Source organism: Choloepus didactylus, chromosome 5 (assembly GCF_015220235.1).
Source record: "Choloepus didactylus isolate mChoDid1 chromosome 5, mChoDid1.pri, whole genome shotgun sequence".
NCBI lineage: Eukaryota > Metazoa > Chordata > Mammalia > Pilosa > Megalonychidae > Choloepus > Choloepus didactylus.
In genome coordinates, this window is record NC_051311.1 from 153,639,917 (window position 1) to 153,667,783 (window position 27,867).

Genomic DNA, 27,867 nt, shown 5'->3' on the forward strand with positions numbered 1-27,867 from the left:
ACTCAGGAAGCCATCTTGGAGCATCTGCCATAGCTCTGTGGAGGGAACTGCAGATGATAAGAAAAGTAGGGTAAGAAACAGGTCCTGATATCAGGGAACCTGTTTAATTGAAGGGACCAACCAACCTGTCCAACTAAACCAGATGGAAATGGATAGGAAGGAAAAAAAAGTGTTATACCAGGAAGTATATAGAAGGAAGAGAATGACCTGAGGCTCAATCTGTGCAGTTTGGGGTGGGGGGAGAGTGGGGAGATGTGCCAGTTTGAATGTATTATGTACCCCAGAAAAAGCCATATTCTTTGATGCAATCTTGTGGGGCAGACATATTAGTGGGAATTAAGTTGGAACGTTTGGATTAGGTTGTTTGCATGGAAATGCTCCCCACCCAACTGTAGGTGATAACTCTGATGAGATAATTTCTATGGAGGTGTGGCCCCACCCATTCAGGGTGGGCCTTGATCAGTGGAGCCATATAAATGAGCTGACAAACAGAAGGAACTCAGTGCAGCTGTGAGTGACATTTTGAAGAGGAGCTACGGCCAAGAGGGACACTTTGAAGAAAGCACAGGAGCTGCAGATGAGAGACAGTTTGAAGATGGCCGTTGAAAGCAGACTCTTGCTCCGGAGAAGCTGAGAGAGGACAAATACCTCAAGTGCAACTAAGGGTGACATTTTTGAGGAACTGCAGCCTAGAGAGGAATGTCCTGGGAGAAAACCATTTTGAAACCAGAACTTTGGAGCAGATGCCAGCCACGTGCCTTCCCAGCTAACAGAGGTTTTCTGGACACCATTGGCCATCCTCCAGTGAAGGTACCTGATTGCTGATATGTTACCATGGACACTTTATGGCCTTAAGACTGTAACTGTGTAACCAAATAAACTCCCTTTTATAAAAGCCAATCCATCTCTGGTGTTTTGCATTCCGGCAGCATTAGCAAACTAGAACAGGAGGTAAGAGTGGGAAAAGACTTGGCCTTTTAAACGGAATGATGTTGACAGGAATTTACTTAAACTTACTTTATTTTTAGCCATGCCCCATTATTTATTTAACACAAAAAATTCACAGCCCCCCACAAAGTCTATCTCTAGACCTTATCTCAAATATTTTACTCATATTTAGTTGTCTATCAGTTGCAGACATGATTTTCCACAAATTGGTTTAAATATAACAAACTACAAACGAATTCTAACAAATTACCATTTGCCACTACATAGAAAACTTTCCCTGTTCCTTCCCCTTTCCCTTTCCTTTTAGAAAAGCTACGGGTTTATGGAAAAATCATGCAGAAAAACAGAGTCCCCATACCACCACCACCCTGCCCCCTCCTCGGGATTATTAATTAATGCCTTCCGTTAGTGTGGTATGTTTGTTACAAGTAATGAAAGTATATTTTTATGATTGTACTATTGACTGTAGCCCATGGTTTCCATTAGGGTTCACAGTATTGTGCAGTTCTGTGGGTTTCTTTTTTTAAATTTTTATTGTAGTAACATATGCAACCTAAAGTTTCCCCTTTTAGCCACATTCAAATATGTAATTCAGTGCTGTTAATTATGTTCACAATGTTGTGCCACCCTATCATCTTCCATTACCAAAACTTGAAACTCTGTACCATTAACTCCCCATTCCCTACCCCAACCCCTGTCCCCTGGTAACCTTTATTCTAGATTCTGACTCTATGAGTTTGCATATTATAATTATTTCATAACAGTGAGAGCATATGCAATATTCATCCTTTTGTTTCTGGCTTATTTCACTTGACATGAAGTTTTCAAGGCTCGTCTGTGTTGTTGCATGCATCAGAACTTCATCCCTTTTTACGGCCGAATAATACTCTATTTGCATGTATATACCACATTTTGTTTATCCAATCACTGGTTTATGTTGGCTATTTTTTTTAATAGAAAGCTTTTGTGACTTGAGAAGTGTTGACTGTTTCCTGACCTGATACATTATCTGTTTCTATTCTTGAGAGTATGTGATCCAAAGGCTAAGAATGAATATGTCTAATGACCAGACCCCTTTTCTCCTAGACAGTGCTAAGTTTGACGTATGCTTACTTTTAGACTCCTTTTTTTTAATTAAAAAAATTTTTTATTAGATAAGTTGTGGGTTTACAGAAAAGTCATGCATAAAATACAGGGTTTCCGTATACCACCCTGTTATTAACAGCTTGCATTAGCGTGATACATTTATTGCAGTTGATGGAAACACATTTTTATCATTGCACTATTAACTGTAGCTAGCCATGGTTTACACAGGGTTCACTGCTAGTGCTGTGCAGTTTCTTTCTTAGACTCTTGAGACTCCTAAAGGGACCTTCCCTGTTATATTTGCATTTAGTTACTGTTATGACATATTTTTAACATATGGCACATATACTTCCAAACATATGCTTCCCTTTATATTATGCCTTATAAGGACACTTTACCTACTATTTACTGGGGGAGGGAAGCGCTACACCCTGATTTTATCTCTGTATTATACTTACTTACAAATTAACACCTGCTCAGAGGGGATTGCCCATTCTGTGACCTTATAGGGAATCTCCATTTGGTTCCTTCCATGCATGATGAGCACTTGGCGAACAGGAGGCAATTCCAGGGACCCATTTCTGCTGATTTATAGGCTCCCTTCACTCCTGTGACAACATCACAGTCTGAGGCCTCTAATTAGAAAATGCTGAAGGGTGGGTTTAGTTAAGAGCATTGTTTGTTCCTTTCTCCTGAAAGTCTGAGAATTTGTACATCTGACACACACAGTGCAATGAGAAGAGAACAGCCAGTTTGGTTCTCTCCGTCCTGAACTGTTCTGCATCCAGTACAGTAACGGTCGTGGGCTTGGGTTTGCAGGTACTTTTTGGAGTACAAGGGCCATTTTATTCTAGCCTAGACCTGCTGCATCAGAAGACGAGCTTATTTAGTGTGCCAGACTGCCTGCTAATGTTTACTACTTCTAATTAAGCTCAATGTTACACTTAACGTTCTCTTTATAATTACAGCAGTTTGGCATGTCAGCAGGTGTGTGTTTAAGGCCCCAATTTACCAGCAGGTTCCCTGAAAGAAAGCAGCAAAGAAAAAGGGGTAGCAGTGTCCTGCCATGAGTAATTGCTTGCTCCTTCGAGTGGCTGGCACCCAGCTAGCATTCTCATCTGAAGACAGACCAGAAATTCATACGAACTACAAGGATGCTTGAAGTGAATGGGTCTTCAGCTCAGGATGGGAGCACAAAGGACACTCTGTGTTTTTGAGAGCAGATGATCAGTTGACAATGTGTATTTGCTGTAAGTGTTCCAAATTTGGATCTGAACAGTGAGCTAAAGCACTTAAATGATGAATCTTGGCAATTTGAATTAGAACTCACCATACAGTATCCTCCCCGCCTTGCAGGATAGACATGTTTTCAGGCTGAGATGCTTGCATATGCAGTCCAGACTTCTAGACAAGGGGCTCCAAATAGGCCTCAGAGCTTGTGCAGAGTCTTGTCTCAACTGCCTCCTTGAACATGGGAAATAGGATGCTACGTGGGCTTAGGTTTCAGAGCAGCAAATGCATCCTTGTAATTGTAACTGTTAGCTGAACCCGCTCTTGAAAGATAATCAATGACTGATTTTTATCCCTGGACCTGCTTTCTTTTTTCATACCAAGTTCATGTTTACTAGATTTGGATGGGCTCCAAGTACCTCTTCAAGCCAAGGCAGCTCTGGATACAGTCGGGGGTAAACCCCAGAGAGAGGCAGGAAAACACTGCGGTGTGGCACAGGGCAGCAGACAGAGCAACGGAAGAGGGATGGCACTCAGCTAGGAAGATTACACACCGGCTCCCCCTGAGCCACAGGTTCCTGTCATCTCTATTTTCCACCTGTCTTCAGCCACCTGTCGCCCTCCTTCAGCACCATCACAGCTGCAGCTGTTCCTCAGTAGGGAGATGAACTTTTTGGGAGCTGTACCTTCTGGAGTTTGATCATTGCAGGACATTTTAGAGTATCATTTGGAGCACAAACGGCAATAGCCAGACCTGTGGCTCCATCCTGTGTCACTCAGGCAGATGGCATGGGAGACTAAAAGAACGCTTAGCCTGTACCACTGACAGCAGGAAGTGACCATTGGCCTCCCAGAACCCCCAGCGGGATGAAAGAAGCTGAATCTGGACCAAAACTGGAGCCTACCTTCAAGTTGTCTGTTATCAGGGTTGTCCAAATTTCCCACCCCTTCCTCCAGGTTTGATTTGCCTTCTGGGAATGACTCTCTTCATTCCCTTCGGTTCTTCCCCCAAACCCTCTCAGCCTTTTTGTGTTTCTCTGTCATTTCTCCACTGCCCTGTGTCTCTTTGTCTCTTCCAGTTGGTTCATTAGCATAAACTGATCTCTGTTAATGAGTGCAATCACAACACACTATTAGCAGCTGTAATGGCTTGGTCTGTGGCAGCTTATGAAAGCTGAGCCAGGGAAGGAGAGGAATCTCCAGTGGGAGTAGAGAAGGTGGCCCTTTGATTGCCAGAGGGGCAGTGTCTGCAAAATGCAAATTTATGAATTTGGTAGAACCCATTCCTGGCTTAGAGGAGGCAGGGCTTCCCCAATGACCTGTTTCTAAACTCATCTCAAACTTGGGGCTAATAATACTTAACTCCATACAAGGGTTTATTAAGTGGGACTTTTGGGAAACAGCTTAACCTGGTATCTGGAATGTAAGAAGTGCTCCAAACCTGTAGCCTGTTATCTTTATTAGTTTCCTACTGATTTGTAATAAATTTCCACGAACTTAATGGCTCAAACAATACACATTTATTGCCTTACAGTTCCTGTAGATTGGAAGTCCTGGCACAGCTCGGTTCTCTGCTCAGAGTCTCACAAACTTGATCGAGGTGCTGGCTGGGTTGTGCTCTCATCTGAGCCTGAGGTCGCACCTCTTCCAAGCTCTTTCAGGTGTTGGCAGAATTTAGTTCCTGGTGGTTGCAGGTCAGAGGTCCCTTGTTTCCTTGCTGGGGGACCTGCGATTGCTCTCAGCTTCTAGAGGACCACACTTAAGGGTCGTAGCCAAGTGGGCCTCCTGCAACATGGCAGCCAGCTCTTCAAAGCCAGCAGGAGAATCTCAAGTCTGCTGCAGTAGAGACTTAATGTAACATACTGCCTGACATAAACTTCTGCGGTCACCAGCCAGGCTAACCCATCATCTTTGCCACGTAACATAGCATAATCAGGCAGCGACCACCTCACCATAGTCACTGTACCCTCCTCTCTCAGGGAGGGGATTACATAGGTCCCAAAAGACAGGAATCTTAGGAACCATTTTAGGATCCTACCAACCACATTATCACTCCTTTCACAAATCTAAACCTACATGCTAACTCTTGATTTTGTAAGTTCCCTATAGGAAACAGTCCCATCTCTTTTAGTTTAAAATCGTCTGAACCCCACCTACTCTAAAAGCAAAAAGTTCTTTATCTCTCGTGGATCTTCTTCCCTTTCTACACACATACACACTCACATATGCATGCACAGCCATTATATAAGGCCATTTAGATTCTAGGTCCATCAAGAATCAACAAATAATAGTCTATCCATATGATGGAATATTCCTCAACCAGAAACAAAATAAAATATTAAGACATGCTACAACGTGGATGAGCCTTGAAAACATTTTGCTAAGGGAAATAAGCCGGACACAAAAGGACAAATATGTATGATTCCACTTATATTAAATATCTAGAATAAGCCCATTCATTGAAACCTAAAGTAGATTAGAGATTACCAGGGGCTGGGGGGAGAGCAGAATAAGAAGTTATTGCTTAATGCGTACAGGGTTTCTGTTCACGGTGATGAAGAAGTTTTGGTAATAGATGATGGCTATGGTAGCACAACATTGTGAGTTAGTATCAGTGAAGCGTACACTTAAAAATTGTTAAAATGGGAAATTTCATGTTACATAACATAATTAAAAAAAAAATCAGTTCTTGAGGAGAAGGACCTGGTGTTGATGTTCTTGCACTGCTTGACCACAGCTGTCCGGGCCCCAGCCCAGATTCAGGGAGGCCCCTCCACTGGACGTTTCCTTCAGTCCTACCGCCTGTGCTTAATTACTCTTCTCTGAAATCCACCCACAGCCCCTGCAGCACCAGCCCCTCCAGAACCAGCACGCCCACAGGGACACGGGGCCCTCTACGTGGCTCACTCACCTCCGTCAGGTTCCTGCTCAAATGCCCCAACTCCTGCCTGACATGGTCTTAACCTGCTACCCCTCCCCACGCTCTCAGCCTGCTGCGCCTGCCTTCTTTTCACCATAGAACAGATACTAACATAATTAGTATTTTTCTTATTGATTGTCTCCCTTCCCTAGAAAGAAAGCTGCTCCACTGCCGGAGATTTCTGTCTGGGTTTGGATGTTCCACCCTTAGGACCTGGTGCACATCCTAGCTCCTTGTGTCTTCTCAGTGGGTGTTTGTTGGCTTGTGACAACCAGCAGCATTTTTTAAAAGCAGTTTTATTGAGAAGTATTTGTATACCATACAATCCATCCAAGGTGTACAGTCAATGGTTCACAGTATATTCAGAGTTGGGCTTTCTTCACCACAATCAATTTGAGAACATTTTCATTGCTCCAAAAAGAAAAACCCCGTTCCCTTATACCTCCCTATTATTGACGCTTAGCATTTGTGTGGTACCTTTGTTACAATTGATGAAAGAATATTACAATATTAGTTATCTGTAGTCCATAGTTTGTATTAGGCATATTCTTTCCCCATATCCCACCCTATTACTAACACTTTGTAATAGTGATGCACATTTGTTCTAGTTCATGAAAGAACATTCTTATATTTGTCCTATTAACCACATCCATCGTCCACAGCAAGGTTCACTGTATTGTAGAGTCCCATGTTTTATCCTGTAACTTTCCTTCTAGTAACAAACATGACCCTAAACTTCGCCCTTCAACCACATTTGCACACATAATTCAGTGCTGTTAATTACACTCACAATAATGTGCTCCCATCACCTTTAACCATTTCCAAACATTTATAATCAACTTAACAGAAAATTCTGCTCAAATAAAGCGTCAGCTCCCCATTCTCCTCCCTAATTCTATTTCCTGGTAACCTATATTCTAGATTTTTTGAGTTTGCTGATTATAATTAGTTCATTATGTTAGTGAGATCATACAATATTTGTACTTTTATGTCTGACTTATTTCACTCAACATAATGACCTCAAGGTTTATCCGTGTTGTTGCATTCATCAGGACTTCATTCCTTCTTGCAGCTGAATAATATTCCATCATATGTATGTACCAATTTGTTTATCCATTCATCGGTCGATGGACACTTAGGTTGTTTCCATCTTTTGGCAACTGTGAATAATACCACTATGAACAGGCAGTACTTACTTCAACCATTTTATCCTTTGGCTTTTATTTGTCATATCTTATTTTTCTCTTTTTTTACCCTTACTGATAATCTTAATTTGTACACTCTCTTTCAAACCTCTCTCCCATCTTTTCCTTTCAGCCTGCAGAACTCCCTTTAGTATTTCTTGTAGGGCAGGTCTCTTGTTAACGAACTCTCTTCAGTTACTGTTTATCTGTAAATATTTTAAACTCCCTCATTACGAAGGACAGTTTTGCCAGATAAAGAATTCTAGTCTGGCAGATTTTCTCTTTTAGCACCTTAAATATATCATACCACTGCCTTCTTGTCTCCATGGTTTCTCAAGAGAAATTGGCACGTAGTCTTATTACTGTTCCCTTATATGCTTTTCTCTTGTTGCTTTCTGGATTCTCTATCTTTGGGATTTGGCATTCTGAGTAGTGTGTGTCTCGGAGTAGGTCTATCAGGAATTATTCTGTTTGGAGTATGTTGTGCTTCTTGGACGTGTGTGTGTATGTGTGTCTTTCATAAGAATTGGGCAATTTTCAGCTACTATTTCCTCCAATATTCTTTCTGCCCCTTTTCCCTCTCTTCTACTTCTGGGACTCTCATGACATGTATGTTTATGCCCTTTGTGGTCCCAATCAATTCCCGGAGACCTGCTCAATTTTTTTTCCATTCTTTTCTCTATCTGTTCTTCTGTCTGTAAGATTTTTTTTTTGTTTTGTTTTGTTTTTCTTTTCTTTCTTTTTTATTGGGATTGTTCAGATACCATACAATTATTCAAAGATCCAAGTGTACAATCACTTGCCCCTGGGTACCCTCATACAGCTGTGCATCCATCACCACACTTAATTTTTGTTCAATTTTTAGAAACTTTTCATTACTCCAGACAAGAAATAAAGTGAAAGATGAAAAAAGAAAAAAAGAAAAGGAAACTCTAATCCTCCCCTATCCCTAACCAACCCCCCTCAATTGTTGACTCGTGGTGTTGGTATAGTACATTTGTTACTGTTTATGAAAAAATGTTGAAATACTACTAACTGTAGTATATAGTTTTCAATAGGTATATATTTCTTCCCTATATGCCCCTCTATTATTAACTTCTAATTGTATTGCATACATTTGTTCTGGTTCGTGGAAGCGATTTCTAGTATTTATACAGTTGATCATGGACATTGCCCACCATAGGATTCAGTTTTATAGATTCCCATCTTTTGACCTCCAGCTTTCCTTCTGGTGACATATATGACTCTGAGCTTCCCCTTTCCACCTCATTCACACACCATTCAGTGCTGTTAGTTATGCTCACATCTTGCTACCGACACCCCTGTTCATTTCCAAACATTTAAGTTCATCCTAATTGAACATTCTGCTCATACTAAGCAACCACTCCCCATTCTTACGCCTCACTCTATATCTTGTTACCTTATATTTCATGTGTATGAGTTTACACATTATAATTAGTTCCTATCAGTGAGACCCTGCAATAATTGTCCTTATGTGTCTGGCTTATTTCACTCAGTATACTGCCCTCAAGGTTTTGTCATCAACCCTTTTTTTTTTTTTTTTTTTTTAATATGGTTTTGTTCACTCACCACACATTCCATCCCAAGTAAATAATTGATGGTTCTCTGCATGGTCATATATTTATGTGTTCACCACCTTCACCACTATCTATATAAGGGCATCTACATTTCTTCCACAAGGCAGGAGGGAGAGTCAAAGAAGGTAGAGAGGCAAAAGAAAGAGGAAAAAAAAATGACAGCTAGGAAGCAGCAAAAGAAAAAATAACCTTAAATCAAAGTAGAATAAAGAATAAGACAATACCACCAATGTCAAGTGTCTAACATGTCTCCCCTATCCCTCCCTCTTATCTGCATTCACCTTGGTATATCACCTTTGTTACATTAAAGGAAGCATAATACAATGATTCTATTAGTTACAGTCTCTAGTTTATGCTGATTGCATCCCTCCCCCAATGCCTCCCCATTTTTAACACCTTGCAAGGTTGACATTTACTTGTTCTCCCTCGTAAAAGAACATATTTGTACATTTTATCACAATTGTTGAATACTCTAGATTTCACCAAGTTACACAGTCCCAGTCTTTATCTTTCCTCCTTTCTTGTGGCGTCTCACATGCTCCCCACCTTCCTCTCTCAACCGTATTCATAGTTATCTTTGTTCAGTGTACTTACATTGTTGTGCTACCATCTCCCCAAATTGTGTTCCAAACCACGCACTCCTGTCTTCTGTCACTCTGTAGTGCTCCCTTTAGTATTTCCTGTAGGGCGGGTGTCTTGTTCACAAAGTCTCTCATTGTCTGTTTGTCAGAAAATATTTTGAGCTCTCCCTCATATTTGAAGGACAGCTTTGCTGGATATAGGATTCTTGGTTGGCTGTTTTTCTCTTTCAGTATCTTAAATATATCACACCACTTCCTTCTTGCCTCCATGGTTTCTGCTGAGATATCCGCACATAGTCTTATTAAGCTTCCTTTGTATGTAATGGATTGCTTTTCTCTTGCTGCTTTCAGGATTCTCTCTTTGTCTTTGACATTTGATAATCTGATTATTAAGTATCTTGGTGTAGGCCTATTCAGATCTATTCTGTTTGGTGTATGCTGCGCTTCTTGGATCTGTAATTTTACGTCTTTCATAAGAGATGGGAAATTTTCATTAATTATTTCCTCTATTATTGCTTCTGCCCCGTTTCCCTTCTCTTCTCCTTCTGGGACACCAGTGATACATACATTATTGTACTTTGTTTCATCCTTGAGTTCCCGGAGACGTTGCTCATATTTTTTCATCCTTTTCTCCATGTGCTCCTTTGCATGTAGGCTTTCAGGTGTTTTGTTCTCCAGTTCCTGAGTGTTTTCTTCTGCCTCTTGAGATCTGCTGTTGTATGTTTCCATTGTGTCTTTCATCTCTTGCGTTGTGCCTTTCATTTCCATAGATTCTACTAGTTGTTTTTTTGAACTTTTGATTTCTGCCATATATATGCCCAGTGATTCCTTTACAGCCTCTATCTCTTGCAATATCTTCTCTAAACTTTTTGAATTGATTTAGCATTAGTTGTTTAAATTCCTGTATCTCAGTTGAAGTGTACGTTTGTTCCTTTGACTGGGCAATAACTTTGTTTTTCTTAGTGTAGGTTGTAATTTTCTGTTGTCGACGCATGGTTTTCTTGGTTATCCAAATCAGGTTTTCCCAGACCAGAACAGGCTCAGGTCCCAGAGGGAAGAAATATTCAGTTTCTGGTTACCCTGAGGGTATGTCTTAGAAAATTGCTCCACCCTGTGATGCCTCAGGTCACTGTGCTTTTCTGCCCAGCCTGTTAGCCTATAATTCTTGACTGGTGTGAGGAGGTGTGGCCGTGTTCCCCCAGGCTCTGAGGTCTGGTTCTGAATGGAAAGGGCCCCACCCCTTTCCTCCTAGAGAAGACAGAGCCCCCAGGTGGAGGTCATTAGCATTTCAGTGGTCTCTCTCTCTGCTTGTGCTGTCTCCACCCTTTCCCGAGTCCAAAGCCCTGGAAACTGAAAATGATTGGGGCTTTCTCCACTGAGCCAAAAAAGAAACAGATAGTCCCCTTCAGACCCAGTCCAAGGTGACCCTCTGGCTCTCCAAGGTCAGTCGTCACCCAAAGCCTCTGTCTGTTTTTTGGGGATTCATACCTGTAGTGAGCAGTTCACACTCGCTACTTAAAACCCCAGTTGGAGGTCAGCTGAGCTATATTCGCTTGCTGGGAGAGAGCTTCTCTCTGGCACCACGAGGCTTTGCAGCTCGGGCTATGGGGGAGGAGGTCTCGCGACTTGGATCCACAGGTTTTACTTACAGATTTCATGTTATGTTCTCAGGCATTCCTCCCAATTCAGGTTGGTGTATGATGAGTGGATGGTCTCGTTTGTCCCCCCACAGTTATTCTGGATTATTTACTAGTTGTTTCTGTTTTTTTGTAGTTGTTCCAGGGGGACTACTTAGCTTCCACTCCTCTCTATGCCGCCATCTTGCCCCTCCTGTCTGTAAGATTTTGAATGTCTTATCTTCTAGTCCACTGATTCTTTCTCTGCCTGTTCAGATTTGCTGTTGTGTGCCTCTAGTGTATTTATAATCTTTTATTGTGCCTTTCATTCCCGTAAGTTATGTTACGTTTCTTTTCATACTTTCAAATTCTTTATGTTCACCTAGTGTCCTCTTAATATTATTTATCTCTTTAGTCGTATTTTCTTTCATCTCCTTGAATTGGTTTAGGAGATTTCTTTGAAGATCTTTGATTAGTAGTTCCAAATTCTGTGTCTCCTCCGACTTTTTAATTTGTTCCTTTGACTGGACTATGTATTCCTATTTCTTAGCATGCCTTGTAATTTTTTGCTGAAGTCTAGGTATCTGATTATCTCACTGAGTTTAATCTGAAGGTCAGTTTCTCTCTTGTTTTTTGTTGTTTGGGTTTTTGCGTGTTGTTAGGGTTTTGTTATTGATTGGCTTTGTGTTAAGGCTCTTAACACTTGGTTCAACTTATTCTAGGCCTTTAGAATTGCCCATGTTTAGCTGATCAAATTTATTCAATTCTTCCACATTTGATTTTTGCCCTAGGTATACAGTGCAATTTTTAAGACTGCTCTGCTTGTTCAGTTGTTCCACCCCCAGGAACCTTGATCTGTTCTGTTTGTGTTTTGTTTTGCCTCTATATTTTTCATGTTTTATTTTATTTTATTTTTGTTCCTAGCTGCTTTTGCCTAGATGGAAAATTCTGGAAAAGGGTCACCCAAGAGAGGCATTTCTCAAGTTAGTATTTCAGGACCAGGGGCCCATGAAGGGGGAGCAGACCAATTTTGAAGGGCCCTGGGGAGAGGGTAAGGAAAGATGTCAAAAAGCCTTATAGTCAGCTCCCCCAGCTGCACTTTCCTGGCCTGCCCAGCAGTTGGTGCTCTTTGGCAAACTGTTCCCAGCAGCCTTTTGTAGGCACGGTGTCTTTAAACCTTCTCTGGCTCTGCTCCTATCAGGGGCAGAGTTGAAACCATGGCCCCAGTGGTTTCTTTCTGGAGTGGGCTAAAACAATGGTTCAGAACCAGACCCAGGGGTCTAAATTCGCCAGTTAATAGCCATGGTCAGTACTTGGCCATCCCCGTCCCCGTCTCCCCCATTCTTGGGGAGGAGGGTTCCCACGTCCTTCTCCATCCACAGCAGCTGGCCAGGGACTGGACCCAAGGCAGCTCACCTCGAGGGTGAGGGCTGGAGGTCAGCCGCCAAAGCAGAGTGAGTTACAATTTTTCACCATAGTTTCTCATTCTCTTTGTCCAGCTCTTCCCTGGGTACTTGTACCATGCTTCCCTGGCCTCTGGAGCCCCAGAACAGTTGTTTTAGACAGCTCCTGCCTGTCCATTAGCTGTTTTTGGAGGAGAAGGGAGTCCTCTAGCTCCATACTCTGCCATCTTTCCTGGAAGTCCCAGAAGCATTTTTAAGCACACGTTTAAGTGACTGTGCTAGATATTGTATATAGGAAGTTAAACAGACAAATGCCGCTAGCTTATGGGAGTATCTAATTGAAATCATAACAACTTAGGATACATATTCCTATTCATGGAAGGATTGGATGGAAAAACATTCACCTCGCCTGGAGGAGAAATGGAGGGAGTGTGTGTGTGTGCGCGTGTGTGTGTGTGTGTGTGTCAGCTCAGTGTGTCCTTTAAGTGATAAAAGATTTAACTGAAATTGGTTGCTGGGAATTTTAGGAGGGGTAGAACCACCCCCTAGAGGCTTAGTGAGCTGCCAAGGTTGAAAATCCAGGGAGAACCAGAATTGGAGCTCGGCTCTGCTGAAGTCCAGCCAAATAATCTTTTCATTCTTCATCTTAACTAAATATTTTCCAGAGAGCTATTTTCTATACATTGTATACATTTTCTATTTATTTGGGAATAATGTCCAAATTCAGTGCCCAAGATCTTGGATTGAATTTGGTATTTTTCCCAACTTCTTTTTTTTTTTTTTTTTTGTAACAAGAAAATTGGCAGGAACCTGGACTGTAATTCTGCGATCATTTAATGTAGCTGAGAAACAGCTCACCCCTCCTCCAGTAAGCTGCCCCCTGGACTCAAATCTGCTGTCATGAATGCTTCTCTGGAAATACCAAATGTAGAACTAAAGGGCTTGAATTTTCACAGCATTTTCCCTTTTCAAAAGGAAAATGGGGTTGAGCAGGAGCAAAAATATTGACAGAGGCCGAGTGGACTCATTTGAGTCCTGCACTAGGTCCTAGGCTTGGCGAGAGCCTTCGGCTCTCTGAGTGAGGAACAGCTCCTGAGCCCCTCCTCTGCCCAGGACCCTGAAGCCTCAAACGGCATAGGAGCTTGTGGGGTGCCCACGTGCTATTGATCGCTGTTGGCACTTTATGTAAGGATGAGGTCCTTAAAACATAAAACAGCACTGGGAAGGGGTCTTGCCATTCCACCCATTTTTTACACATTCTGAGGTTCACAAAGGTTGAAGAACTTGCTGGAAGTCCCATAGCTGGTAAGTTGCAAGACCAGGATTCAAAACCCCAATTTTGCCTGACTCCAAAACCTGTGTTTAACCTCAATAGTCTTGTTTGTGTGATAGTCCCATCTGTTGACCATAATAGGGGATCAAAGCTTGAGCAAGAATCAATGATGTGTTGATTCTGGGCTGTTGTAGAGCTTCCTCTGGTTGCAGAACTGGCAGGTTTCATGCCTGTCTTTAGTCACAGTGCCTCCCCAGAGAGAAAAACCATTGTGACTTAGCACGTGGGATCTTTAGAACATGCGGTGCTTTGAATGACATTGACTGTATCCATCTTGGCACCTTCCATTTCATCCACCAGATCGACAATAGTCAGCTCCTTGGATTTCATGAAATGCAATGGTGGCAGCTCTGCCCTTTGCATTGTCCACCCCAAATCCCCCAAGGATGATTAAATTGAAACCTTTCTGGCCCAGTGGTTCTTTCCATCTCAGAAGGTGACCAGCCGTGCCTTTCTCTCTTGCAGATGCCGCTCCTACGAGGATTGCTGCGGGTCAAGATGTTGCGTGCGGGCCCTCTCCATACAGAGGCTCTGGTACTTCTGGTAGGTCACACTCTTCTTCTAATTCTCAGAGGCCTTTCTCCACTCACCCCTGGCTCCCAGGGCTCTGCCAGCATCATATTGAGACAACTTCAGTTACAGCACCTTGGCTTGCTGGCCTTGGGACAGCCGTGGTCAAGAACATGGCACATGTTTGTTTGGGTGAGCTTCATGGAAGGCAGATGTGCTCACAGAGTTTGCAGGAAACTCATTCCCATTTCCATGGGCTTTTGGCTGGGGAAGATGAGTTATCCTTCTGGAAAGGTGTGAGGTGGATAACGGCCAGTTACTGAAATGGAGCTGAGGCTGACCGTCTGGAAGAATCAGAGAATCTCCAGCAAATTGAGCCTTGCGATAAAGTTTCTCTTGTCTGGAAATCTCCACTCCCATTGTGTCAGCTCAGTCTTAACTTTCAAGATGAGAAGCTGGCATGCCTTGTTCATCTTCCGTCTCCACTCAGGGACATTTAAGACTTATCTGCCTTGAGAAGGTACAAGGGAGTGATGCAGACAGAGCATCCAAGAGGGGTGGGAGAACAGAGTTTCTGTTAAAGAGGAAACTTGCATGGTAGATTGCATCCTCAGAACATGACTCTTCAGGGACATCTCTCTGAGAATTTATTTGACTGTAGATAATAGATATTATTTCAGATGTCAGAAATGGCAGAGCATGTGTGGAAAGAATTTATTTAAAATCTTTCTTGTACTTAACCACACACTCCTCTGCTCCCTCTGGACTTACTACCTTTGGGTGGTAATAGCAAGGAAAATTCCACCATGGGTTAAAGCTTCACTGCTTTCGAGACTTCAGATACTTTATGATTTTAAGATGCTGACTTCACAGGCACTTAAAGGTTTTAAGACTTACACTGAGCGTGTTACAGCAGCCACTTGCGAGTTTTGGGGATTTTGTCATTCCCGCTTGACAACTGCTCCCAATGTTTGATTAAGAAAACCACCAGTAGGTTGAGAGTCTGCAGGTCGAGTTCCCTAGATTTTCTCCACCTCCCCCCCTTTTTTTCTTTGAACTTTTTATTTTGAAATAATTTCAAACCTACAGGGCAACTGCAAAAATTATACAAACCCCATTCAGAGAACTCCAGCCTGCCTCCCACCCGGTTACCCAGATTCACCAATTTTAATATTTTGCCGCACTTGCCGAATCATTTTTATTCTTTCTATCAGTCCATCTATCTGTCAGTCATCTGTTTATCAATTTATCTATTTTCTGAACATTTAAACATGTATACATCATGCTCCTTGTACATGTAATGCTTCCATGTACATTTCCCCTAGATTTTCTTTTAACTGTAAAGCCTCCTTTCATGGTCACCATCACCACCTCCTTGAATAGGCGTGGGTTATTTAGGGGTTGAGACTCAGCTGTCACGGGCCTGTCCCTGGCCAGGCCTCCCTTAGGGATAGCCTGGGGCACCCCCTGTCTGGGTGTCCCAGCTACTGAAGCACCCCACTAAATAATGGAGTGTTGGTGTCAGGCTCTCCCCACCCCATAGCTGCTGGTGCTTAAAACTCTATAATAGCAGATGAATTCCTTTAGCCTAAGACTTCCAGAATGTCAACACTTTGTGTACATTTCACAGTGGAGGGGATGAGTAGCAAAGGGGGAGAGAAGGACCAGGAGGGAGCTGGCATTTCAGAGCTTTGTCTAACTTCGGAGCATGCTTTCCCTCAGGCTTTCCCCTTGTGGCGCCTTATGGTCAAAAGGGGCAGGAACCTTCAGGGCGTGGCTGCTGCAAGGATTCAGAATGTGCTGGGTGGGTCTGGAGCACCAGGTGAGTGGTGATGAAGTTATGGGAATCCTCCTGAAAAATGAAGATGACTTGTCACAGTTCAGGCATATGGTTGAAAATGGGGGAAAGACAAGTTTGGTTCATAGAGAGTCCAGGAGAACTGTTTGGGCCTGGCAGCGACGACATCTCCTGCTGGCCATTGCAGGAAGCCTTCCCTGACCCAGCAGCCAGGTGCTCTGAGCTGCAGCCAGGGTCACCTGTCAGCCAGGCCCCTCAGTGAGACGGCGAGCCTAGGGAAGCTTGCACGGGTTTCATCAGGTAAGAGAAGGCCCTTGCAAGGACAGAGTGCCAGATGCTGGAAGATTGGGTCAAGTTCTTAGAGCTGAATTCTGACATCAAGGTTCTAAATTGGGGCTACCGCCAGGGAACATCTTCAGCTGTGAGTTTGAGGGTGAGCCTCCTGGTGCCCCAGCTGACATGCAGAGGACTCTTGGATTCTCCTCCATGCATTCATTCATTCTCTCCGGAAATGCTGAGTGCCTAATATGTGCCAGGCATTCTCCTAGGAGGCCCCTGGAGAGGCCCTTATAGCAACCAGTTTCCTTGAAAGAGGGAGATATCTAAAACACAATTACATGTGGGGAGTTCTATAACCCAGTGCTCTGGAAACAGAGCCAGGAGCCTCTGATGCCAGAAAGTCAGAGAAAACCAAAAAACTTCAGACTGAGTCTTCAAAGGGAAGTCACGACAGCCAGAGGGAATGGCACAGTGCAGGGAGGGGATCGTAAGAAAAAGGGACGCAGTAAGAGAGTGCTGGGACATCTATGTGGTGGAGGATGGGGTGTTAGTGGAGAGCGCAGAGGACGAGGAGGATGGGGCTGGACGTGGAGGGACAGCCCCTCTGCCACCAGCCCCTCACCATCCTTTCAAGGCCTTCTCTCTCCTCCTTGTAAGACAAAGGTTTGGAGGAGATTTCTTTCAAAGGTCCTTGCTGGCTCTCAAATTTTGAGTAATCTTTAATCAAGAAGGTCATCTGCTCTGAGTGATGAAATCATCAGGATTAAGAGAGGTGGAGCAGTAGCACCCTTGAGTAGAACTAGAAAACCCAGAAGGGCTGAATCCAAGCTGGCAAGGGTCAGTGATGTGCTAGGGCCCCTGCTGGGGTGTCCTTTCAGGACGTCTGGGCAGCTGTATAATAGAGGGTCCTCAGGGACTGAAATGTGGAGCCAGACCTGCTCTACTAAGCCCTGGGGCAGAAGTAAGATGGAATTGCAAAAACAAAAACGAATTGCAAAAAAACAAAAAAAAAAAACAAATTACTTCTGAGGATAGAAAAGGCACTAACATTTGTTTCTCTTAATCCCTGGAAAGCTTCCAAAACCCACTCTGCAAGGAAAAAGAACATCTAGTGAACAATCAACCTGTAGCTCACAGCCCTTCGACGACCTGTTTTTCTTACTAACCACCACTCCCTTTTCCCTTAACCAATGTCCTGCTTCCTCTCTTTCCTTGTTTTAATAAGCTCATCCCTCTTCCCCCTTGTTAGCGCCTCTCTTTTAAAATTCATTCTTCTCAGACTAATTTTTCAACAATGACGGAATCTGATGAAGGGCCCAGAAGCCTGTCATTTGGCTCGTGTCCTGGGACTGCCCTGTTCTCGCCTTGCTCTTGCTCTCAGCCAGGCTGAGGGGAGGAGCCCACAGGTGGCTGTCTTTCCTCCGGGCCTGGGCAGTGCCATTTTTATGTGTCTGGGTGTGGGGGGATTCCACACCATGGCATAAACCAACGTCTGGCTCATTTCAGGAAGGGACCAAGGTGTTAGATGGCTTCTGCATTTTCAGTCCAGGGACCCCGTCTCTTGGAAGTGACCAGTGGCATGATTTGAGAAAGAACACCCCTGGGCACAGTTAGGTTCTGTGTGCCTTATATCTCCACTCCAGTGTTTACAGCTGGGTGCAGTGTTGAATGTCACATTATCATGGAGTCTGCCCTTGGGAAATTCGTTTTTAAGAGACTAAGTAAATTGTTCCTTTTTGATTCCAGCCTTTATTTCCTCATTTTTCTTGTTGTGACTTTAACATATATACATAACAGTGATACCTTTCAAAGTATGATTTCACAAGTAGTTAGCAAATCTCAAAGAATATCGTAGGTCACAGTTCCACAACTTAAGCAATTTATATTATTGTAAAATATAACATACATACAGAAAGATGTCATCGCTCAATGTGCAGCTCAACAAGCATTCATATAGGTAATTTCAAAAATTGTTATGGGTTACAGTTCCACAGTTTCAGTTCTTTCCTTATTATGCAATACAAGGTATATACAGAAAGGTGAAGACCTTCCAGGCACAATTCAATGAGGAGCTATAGAGCAAATCCCAAAGGATGCTATAGGCTACAGTTCCACCATGTTATTTACCTCCTTCCAGCCATTCCAACACCCCAGCATCCAAAAATATATATATAATTATATAAAGTTTCAGTATTCATAGACCTTTGTTCAATCTTGCTTGTTGCTACTCCTTCCTCTCACTTAATGTCTTTCACCATCTTCAGGGATGTCTAAGCAGTGAGTACCCTAACTTGTTCGTATTAAAAGGGGGTGTTGACAGTGTGGAAAAGGGGCCACATCTAATACTTGATCTTAAAGAGGCTATTTTAGAACTTGTCAGGTATAGGAACACTCTGGTGGATTTAAGTTTCTGAAAGATAAAACTTGGTGAGTGCATCTTTTATAGAATCTCAGATAGGGACCTAGTATTTGGGGACTACTTTTGATAAGGGCATGGCATACTGCGACCATTTGGGATGTCTAGCTGATTCCAGCATTCTTGATGCTGAGAATTGCCTTGTTTCTTTGCCAACACCCTCCCCGCCGACTCCACTGTCCCACCATCTGCAGCCACTCAGTTATTCTCTCCTCCCTCCTCTTGCTCACCAAGCTTTGTTGTTTCTTCAGTTTTGCTGGTGGTGTTCTTTCCACCCAGCTTGTTCATTCCTTCCTCTTTGACTTCTCTGTCTCCTTCAGAACTCAGCTTAGATATACATTGAAGGAAAAGAAGCTTTTCTGGCCTCCTCACTAAGATGGATACCCTTGTTAAAACCTCCTGTTCTACCCCTCATGTTCTGGTTTGCTAATGCTGCTGTTATGAAAGATAACAGAAATGGATTGGCTTTTATAAAGGGGTTTCATTTAGTCACAAATGTACACTCCTAAGGTCATAAAAGTGTCCAAACTAAGGCATCAACAAGAGGATACCTTCACTGAAGAATGGCCGATGGCGTCTGGAACACCTCTGTCAGCTGGGAAGGCACATGGCTGGTGTCTGCTGGTCCTTTGCTCCCAGCTTATGTTTCAGCTTCTGTCTCTCAGCTCCTGTGCATCCTTGCTTCTTTCTCCCAGGGCATTTCTAAGCATCTGGAGGTCCTCTCTTAGCTTCTCCAGGGCAAACTCTGGGCTTCATCTCTTAGCTTAGCATCTCCAAACGTCCTTCTGTCTGCATCTCCAAGCATCTCTAAGCATCTCTGTTGGCTCCTAAGTGTCTCTGTCAGCTCCCAAGCAGCTCACATCTTAGCTCTCTTAAGGACTCCATGATCCAATGAAGACCTACTGTGAATGGGCGGGGCCACACCTCCGTTGTAATGACCTAATCAAAACGTCTCACCTATGTTGGGTGAGTCATCTGTATGGAAACAACCTAACCAAAAAGTCACACCCTAATCAAAAAGATTAATGTCTGCCTACCCAGGATTGCATTAAAGAACATGGCTTTTCTGGGGGACACAATAGATCCAAACTGGCATACCTTGCTTTTCTTTCTCAGCACTTAGCAAAGTTGTAAATAAAGACTTAGCCGTGTAGATTGGTTTTGACCACCTGTCTCCCCCATCACAACTTCAGCTCAACTGCACAGGCTCACCTGTCTTACTCTCTAATGCACAGCATGTGCTGGAGCGCAGCAGGTGTTTACAGAGGACTTATTGGAGGAATAACGAAATAGAGGGCAGGTCAGAAGGTCCACAGCTTCAGCCCTTGACCAGGTTATTTCCTGTCTCATGCCTCTGATGGTTCATCCTGCTCAACATCCAAGGCTGTCCAGTAAATACTTGACTGAACTTTCAGTTAACATTATATTAATGCGTTGGAATTAGAAGTATTCTCAAAGGCTTTATCATCTACTCTTCCCTTAAATTTCTTTTATGTGTGGACAGGTGCCATCTGCGGGGTGTATTTATCCTTCAAAGTGTGCAGCCCATGCAGAGTTTGGGTGTAAGTGGGAGGTGCCGGGGGGTCTCAGTGAGACCCATTGTAATTTTGGTTCAGACATGGGCAAGATTCTGGCTACATCTGTGCAAGGCAGTCAGCGCAGCCCTTCTCAGAGTGTCCCCCCACCCCCCTCTAGGTCAAATGTGAGGTGGGGAGAGGTCATTCATTCATTCATTCATTCAGCAGTCACTTATTGAATGCCAATAATGCCATAGCCACTGAGACTTCTTAAATGAATTAGAGAAAGGTCCTTTCCTTAAAGCATATGGCAATTATGTCTGTTAGACATTTGGCAGGGAAGACGCTCAGCTGTACTGGAAACCTAGGGATTTCTGAATCCTTGGCTCTTTTATTGATTGTAAATATTTCCTCTCCCTTCCTGCATTTCTCCATCACTAAGGTATGCTCTAGAAGGGGTAGCTTTGTTTCTTTGAATATATTCATAGAATAATGGAGAGACACCTGTTAGGAAGGCTATGTGGGCTCACCCTCATTGCTTTGACAGTGAAGAGTAGAAATTTGGGGGAAATGGATGGCGTTCCGAAGGCTGGCTCAGCCATGGCATTCTGGCAGGCTCTGGAAGGAGGAGACTGTTTTGACTATTGAACTGAGGTCGGGGCCATGGATGGGGAAGTGATTGCACCACCCCTTTGAACCCAGCTAACCATTTGGGGCTATTTGAGATGGAGAGTTCACTTATGGAGCGTCTCAGTGGTGAGTGGCTTCCATCAGTGGCTTCCACCTGGGGGACGTCCTGGGCAAAATGGTAAAGGGAGGATGGAGTCTGGGGGCACACGCCCAGGGTGGGAACCTTGTAGTGGAGCCCCATTCTCTGAACCGCCCACTCAGGTGTCAGCGTTCACAGGCCTGGACTCACCCCTCCTAGCGGTGTCCACTTGAGCTTCGCGCCCCAGGGCTGGGCCCCTGGGATCCTCCTGTCCGCCTTGAGCTCCCCCTCACGTGTCTGCTCTCGCCCAGGTTCCTGCTGATGATGGGTGTGCTCTTCTGCTGCGGAGCTGGCTTCTTCATCCGGAGGCGGATGTACCCCCCCACCGCTGATCGAGGAGCCGGCGTTCAACGTGTCCTACACCAGGCAGCCCCCAAACCCCGCTCCAGGTCAGCCAGCCCCTCCGCCCTCCTCTCTCCTCCCTGCGGTTTCTGTGTCCTCTTCGAGCATTTGAAGAGGGCATTGCCCATGACTGTGCCTAAAGAGAGAGAACTTGGGCCATGTTGATTCATTCGAGTTCTGGCTGTCAACTTTATCCTGCATGTGTGCTGGGAAAAAAAAATGCCAGGTCTTTTGGATCTTATGCCCATCATCGGTGTACCTTAAATGAATATTTATGTGGTTAGTATATGCCTTTTACTGCTTTCTGCCTTTTTACTGTAGAAACATTTTTTTGTGCCTTTGGACCCAATGCTGATTGTGTTACTAAATGTAAGTTGTTTACTTATTGTTGGTCATTTGTTTGGTTTGTTTTCATTTTTATTGATCAAGTCATTCAACAATATTTACTGGGAATTTCCTAGTGTTCTGGATACTCATAAATAGTGCTCCTGTGGATATTTTGTACAAGTTCTATTCGGCTTATATAGGGACTGTTACCCAAAGTGACGTCCCAGGGTCAAGGAGCATTAGCTGTTGTGGATTTCTTATAAAACCCTGCTAGTTGGTGACTAAAGGTACCAGGGGCTGTCTTGGGTTCTTGGATTCAAGCCTCTCTCAGCACACAGGCTGGCTCCCTGGTTTGACATTGTCTGTGAGGTGGTTCCTCCTTCCTTCGAGGGGAGCCAGGAGCTGTGGAAGGCTGGCAGCCCCTGCCGAGTCGAGCAGGTGGTGCCGTGGCCTCACATCCCGCATTCCTGCCCGACTCTGGTCCAGGAGCACCGTGAGGCTGGGAACAGGCATGTCCTTCCCATGGGCTCCCGCTCTGTGCCGGCCATAGCTGTCCCCTGGGGTGGGTGAGGGTGCTCTGTTGACCAGAGCAGACAGGCTGAACTTTAGGAACTGCTCTTGCCTTGGTTTTGAGAGAAATAGAGGGATTGACTGTAAACGGAGAAGATGAAAATTTTGTCTCTTCCTATGAAGACATGCTGTTTTCAAGGCTTGAGAACCTTGCATTTGTTTTCTGTTCTTTCTGGTTTCTTCCACAAGATATTCTGCAGGGTTTTCCTTTGAAAATGATTATATTCATTATTTTTTAAAATGTTACTCAGAAAGCTCTGAATATGTATCTTCCCCAGGGATTTGGTGGGAGTTATACCTTAGACTTTCCGCTCAGGATTAGTGGAAATGGAATTTTATATGGAAGTGGAAGTTTGTTCTTTCACATTTGGAAATACTTGAATAGTTTCAAATTTGGGCTCTTATCCTAGGGAGAAGTGCAAACTTTGGGTTAAACTGGGACTCTAGAGGCCAAAGCCCTCACTTTTTGGGTTTCATCTGGATTAGTCAGAGTTTTCAGTCCTGGGATTCTTTTTTTTTTTTTTTTTTTTTTAATCAGAATGGAGACAGACAGTAGATTGGGGGAAAGGGTCAATTGCAAAGACTTAAGAGTTTTCTCTTTTTGTATCTTTACTCTATGGGTTTTTAGTACAGGGAAAAGCAGCCCTTCTTGCCCCCGTACCCTGCAGATGCGGAATGCTAAGTGTCCTTGATCATAAGTGCTGGGTGAGTGCCAGGGTCTGCTGCTCCTTACGCGTCTAGACTGGGGGGAATGTGTAAGCAGACCATGTGGTTAGACCCGCGTTGCTGGCCGCCTGCCGTGCACTTCCACTAGAATGTTCCATGGGCATCTCAGGATTTCCAGAAGAGAAACAGCCGCCTACAAGCTCTCTTTCCTTATCTCCTCTGCTTTCTGCATTGCAGGCTGCCTGTCTCTTTAACTGGGATCCCTCACCCTCCCTTATCAGCCACACCCAATAAATAGGTCTTCAGATCCTACTCCAGCTTACTTTAAGCCCTTGTCTTGCCCCTGAGCAATGCCTGCTAAAAGTTTTCCCTGGTCTTTGCCAGCTCCTCTCTGTTTCCTACACTGCCACCAGAAAGATCTTTTTTTTAAAAAAAGAAAAGCAAATAGATCAGGTTACTTTTGTGCTCAAAGATCTGCACTGGCTCACTCTGCCTGGACTCCTTTGTAGAAGACGCAGAGGCCCTCAGTGCCTTGTCAGAGCCCCCAGCCTCACCTTTCCCACCCTGCCACCTCCTCAGTGCCCAGCCTCAGAGGTCTTCTCTCTCCAGTTCTGCCACCGTGCTGGGCCCCGGCCTGGAAGGTGCCCAGGCTTCCTCCAAGATCCCGCTCTGTGCTGCCTCTGGGGTGAAGCTATGCTGGCCGCTGCCCGCCTCTGTCATGCTGTCTGCTCTCTCCTGGGTGCCCTGCTGGGTGCTTGGCAGCGTGGATCAGGGTGTGCTTTAGTCCCCGTGTTCACTTGGACCATGTGCTTCTGGGGCCAGGACACGTGGCTTGGTCACCTCTGTGTCCCGTGTGCCCAAGTCCGGTGCAGGTGCCCAGTAGGCCCTCAGCTCGTGCCTGCAGGCCGAGTGAACTGGGGCTGCCACCCAGGTTTGGGGCCTGAGCCGGGCCTGCCTGGACGGATTTATTCACCCACAGATGCCCAGGACACGAGCACCCTGCCTGGGTCCCAGCCCTCACCGCCCCCTCGTGCACTGCACGCTTTGCCCCACCATGCGTGGTGACCCCGCTCATCTCACAAGTAAATTTACAGTGTCCAGCCCTGACCAGAGCTGTGCAGACATCATTCTGCACCCCTAAGAGACCTTGTAAACAGGAAACTTGACCTGACCTGGGGAGTACAGCTCAAGGAAGGCTTCCCCGTGGGTCATTTGAACCGACGGGTACGAAAGAACATTTACCTGGGATGGGGTGGGGAAGGGCTGAGAGCCAAGACTCGGCCAGCGAGGCCCGCGTGGTTTCCCTTCCCTTAAAAACAACCCTCATGGAACCCCCCGCAGCTGGTTTTGGCCACAGCGACCTCAGCCTCCACTGTATTGAAAGTGGGATAAATGTAGGAATCTAGAGCAGGAGAAATAGTGAATGAACAATATTGAGAACCTCGGAAAACAGCAGAGAAAACCCAGCAGTGACTCTACCATTGAGAAGCTGCCAAGGCCCAGGCCATGGGCCCAGCCTGTCTGTGAGGGGCAAAGGCCTGGGATGGTTTTCCCCAGCCACACACTGCAGTGTTACACCGAAGCAGCCAGAAAAGTGACCACCCGTGGGGGCTGGGATAGAAAAGCCTGTTGGGAGAATTTGATTTGGGTCCTCTTTTCCTCTAGTGAGTCAGTTACTGCTTGCACCAAACTCACAGTTTTCTCCAACCAAAATGTAGATTGAATTCACCATCACCTCTCCATTTTTAGACTCCACGCAAGCCTGTAACAAGTATGAAGCAGTCGATCCTAAAATAGAGCAGCACATGGTATAAAATAAGGCTTACTTTGTTCTATGGGAAGGTACAATTTCCATAATTTCACTACAAAATCAAGGGCTGTGTCATGAGTGATGGCTCTGAGCTTGGGAAGAATTTAATTGCTTTGATTTGACTCTTTAGAAATAGTAATATTGGAAAAAAAATCTGCTGGTTTCTAAACGATTCCCTGGTTCTGGGGTTCTCGATTCCCACATGATCCCCTGGGTGGAATTTGTTTCTTGCTACGGAGGTTTGCTGAGATCTTGTAATACATGGGGTGCTGTGCCTGGAGGGTGGGGGTAGAGCTTTAGAGTCTAGGGAGAAAGAGAAGCAAAGTGCACCATCATTTATAGGCTGCACTGGATAAATATCACCCCCAGGAGGGGCACCTAGAGCTAGGGGTAAGGGATTTGCCTGAATGGGGGTGCAGGCTTGTGGAGGTGCTGGGGTGGCTCCATTTCTACCCACCCTGCCACCTGGGGGAGGGGAGGTAGTTCTGCTGAGCTTTGCTTCTGAACGAAGAGGAGAAAGCAGCTGGCTTTGGAGGACCAGTTCCCACCGCTGCAGAGGGGGCCACACAATGGTGCTCCAGCTGGGACCAGCCCCAAAGTCCAGCATCACCTGATGAATGCAGAAAAGCCTAGAATCTGTCCATTGCACTAGAGGCTCCAAGCTGGGGGAGGGAGAGGAGTGGGGCAGCACCGTGGTTCTTGGGGGTTAGTGCCACTGGGACTGTGAGCAGATGGGGAAGAAACTGGCAGAACCAGCCTGGGGCTGAGGTTCAGAGATGGGGCTCCAGCCCTGCCCAGGACCCAAAAGGCAGCCAAGGCTGAAGCTGTAGGTCAAAGGTCTCAAGGCCTACACTAGAGCCCATTTGGCCTTGGGGCTTGGCAGGGAATGTATAGAAGAAGGTGAGAAGGCGAAGAACTGAGTGGTCATAGTTTGGAGAACAAAAAGAAGCATCTACTGGACAGGGGGTTTTGTGAGCCCTAGGGTACGTCTAGCCCTTCTGAGCCTTTGCACTTTGATCTGCAAAATGAAATTATAGGAAGGAAATTCCTCCTCATTTTATTTACTCTACATGTGCAGAGGGGGCAAGGTACAGCAAGAGAAAGTCAAAGCTCCTTAACTGACATAACTACCCCTAATTCATCCCCTCCTCACCCCCATATGCCCTCTGGGGTAAAGAGAGAAGATAAGACTCATTCATCCTTTCATTTAGAAAACATTACTAGCTAAACAGCAACATCCACTGTGTCCACACTGGTGGAGGGGTGTGAGGAGGGACTTGTGGAACACTGGTGAAAAACGAAGGTAAACATGATTAGGGACAGGGATAGGGGGTGAGGTGGAGGGGAGGTGAGATCGGATGAGAACTGGGGATAAGGCAGAGCTGTGTGGGTCAGGAGAGGGGGGCTGGGTCTCAGGAGGTGAGGTGGCCTCAGCTGAACTGATGTTTGAACGTGGAGAAGTGGGTTGAGTGGTGGTGAAGGAAAAGATGATTAAGTTATGGTGTTTCTTCTTTACGGACTGTTGTGTGGCCGCTTAAAGTGATACTCATCAAGATGAAGGGATGGAGCTCTGTGGTAAAACCATTGTAAACCCTGCTTAGTGGCAAGAGCGGTGGGCAGTAGTTCATGTGCAATGGCCATGATTGCAGTAGTAGATAGACTGAAGGCAATGGTCAGCCAGGAAACTGCTGTGTTAGCATGACTTAGGTTTTCCTTAAAAAGGTTTTCCTTTAATGTGATGATACTGATTTTTTTTTAAAAAAATAGTTAAAAGTAGATGGCATTCATTGGCATTCATTGGGATATGTTTCATTCTTAAACTTTTTATTTTGAAATAATTTCAAACTTACAGGACAATCACAAAAATAATACAAGATTCATACAGAAAACTGCAACATAACTCCCCACCCAGATACCCAGAACCACTAACTTTTAACATTCTGCCACATGTGCCATATCATTCCTTCCTTTCATCCATCCATCCATCCATCCATCCGTCCATCCATCCATCCATCATCTGTGTCTACTACCTATCCTTCCATCCATCCATCCATCTATCCATCCATCCATCCATCATCTGTGTCTACTACCTATCCTTCCTTCCATCCATCCACCCATCCATCCATCCATCATCTGTGTCTACTACCTATCCATCCATCCATCCAGCCAGCCAGACAGCCAGCATCTGTGTCTACTACCTATCATTCCATCCATCCATTCATCCATCTGTCCATCTGTCCATCCATCCATCTGTCCATCCAGCATCTATGTCTACCTACCCATCATTCCATCCATCCATTCATCCATCCATTCATCTGTCCATCTGTCCATCCATCCATCCATCATCTGTGTCTACTACCTATCCTTCCTTCCATCCATCCACCCATCCATCCATCCATCCATCCATCCATCCATCATCTGTGTCTACTACCTATCCATCCATCCAGCCAGCCAGCCAGCCAGCCAGCTTCTGTGTCTACTACCTATCATTCCATCCATCCATCCATCCATCTGTCCATCTGTCCATCCATCCATCTGTCCATCCAGCATCTATGTCTACCTACCCATCATTCCATCCATCCATTCATCCATCCATTCATCTGTCCATCTGTCCATCCATCCATCCATCCATCCATCCATCCACCATCTATCTACTTAACCTATACTTCCATTCATCCATCCATCCATATATCTGTCAGGAGATAGATTTTTATTCTTTCAAACAGTACTGTTATGGAGAATTCACTGATGATTTTCTGTCCGTTCTGATGTCTCAGTCCTATAATGAATCTGTCAACCCACAGTGATGGTAGTGGCTTGACTAAATGATGCTAACTCCAGGAAAATGGAAAGAGGAGGGAGTGTGTTTTGACAGTTTAATTACCCTCCAAATCAGAGCTGAAACGCAAACAGGGCTGTTTCAGTTGTGAGTGCAAGCTGTTTTTGAGAGCTGGGTGGAATAAG

At 44.8% G+C, this 27,867-nt stretch overlaps 1 protein-coding gene across 1 annotated transcript in view; it reads left to right on the forward strand.

Annotated features, from left to right (window-relative positions):
- Window positions 1-27,867, forward strand: part of VOPP1 (VOPP1 WW domain binding protein) — a 122,607-nt gene that overhangs the window by 80,078 nt on the left and 14,662 nt on the right. The window contains 3 exon segments of the mRNA XM_037837160.1: window positions 14,365-14,442; window positions 21,440-21,506; window positions 21,508-21,577. Of these exon segments, the coding sequence (XP_037693088.1) occupies window positions 14,365-14,442; window positions 21,440-21,506; window positions 21,508-21,577 (215 nt within the window).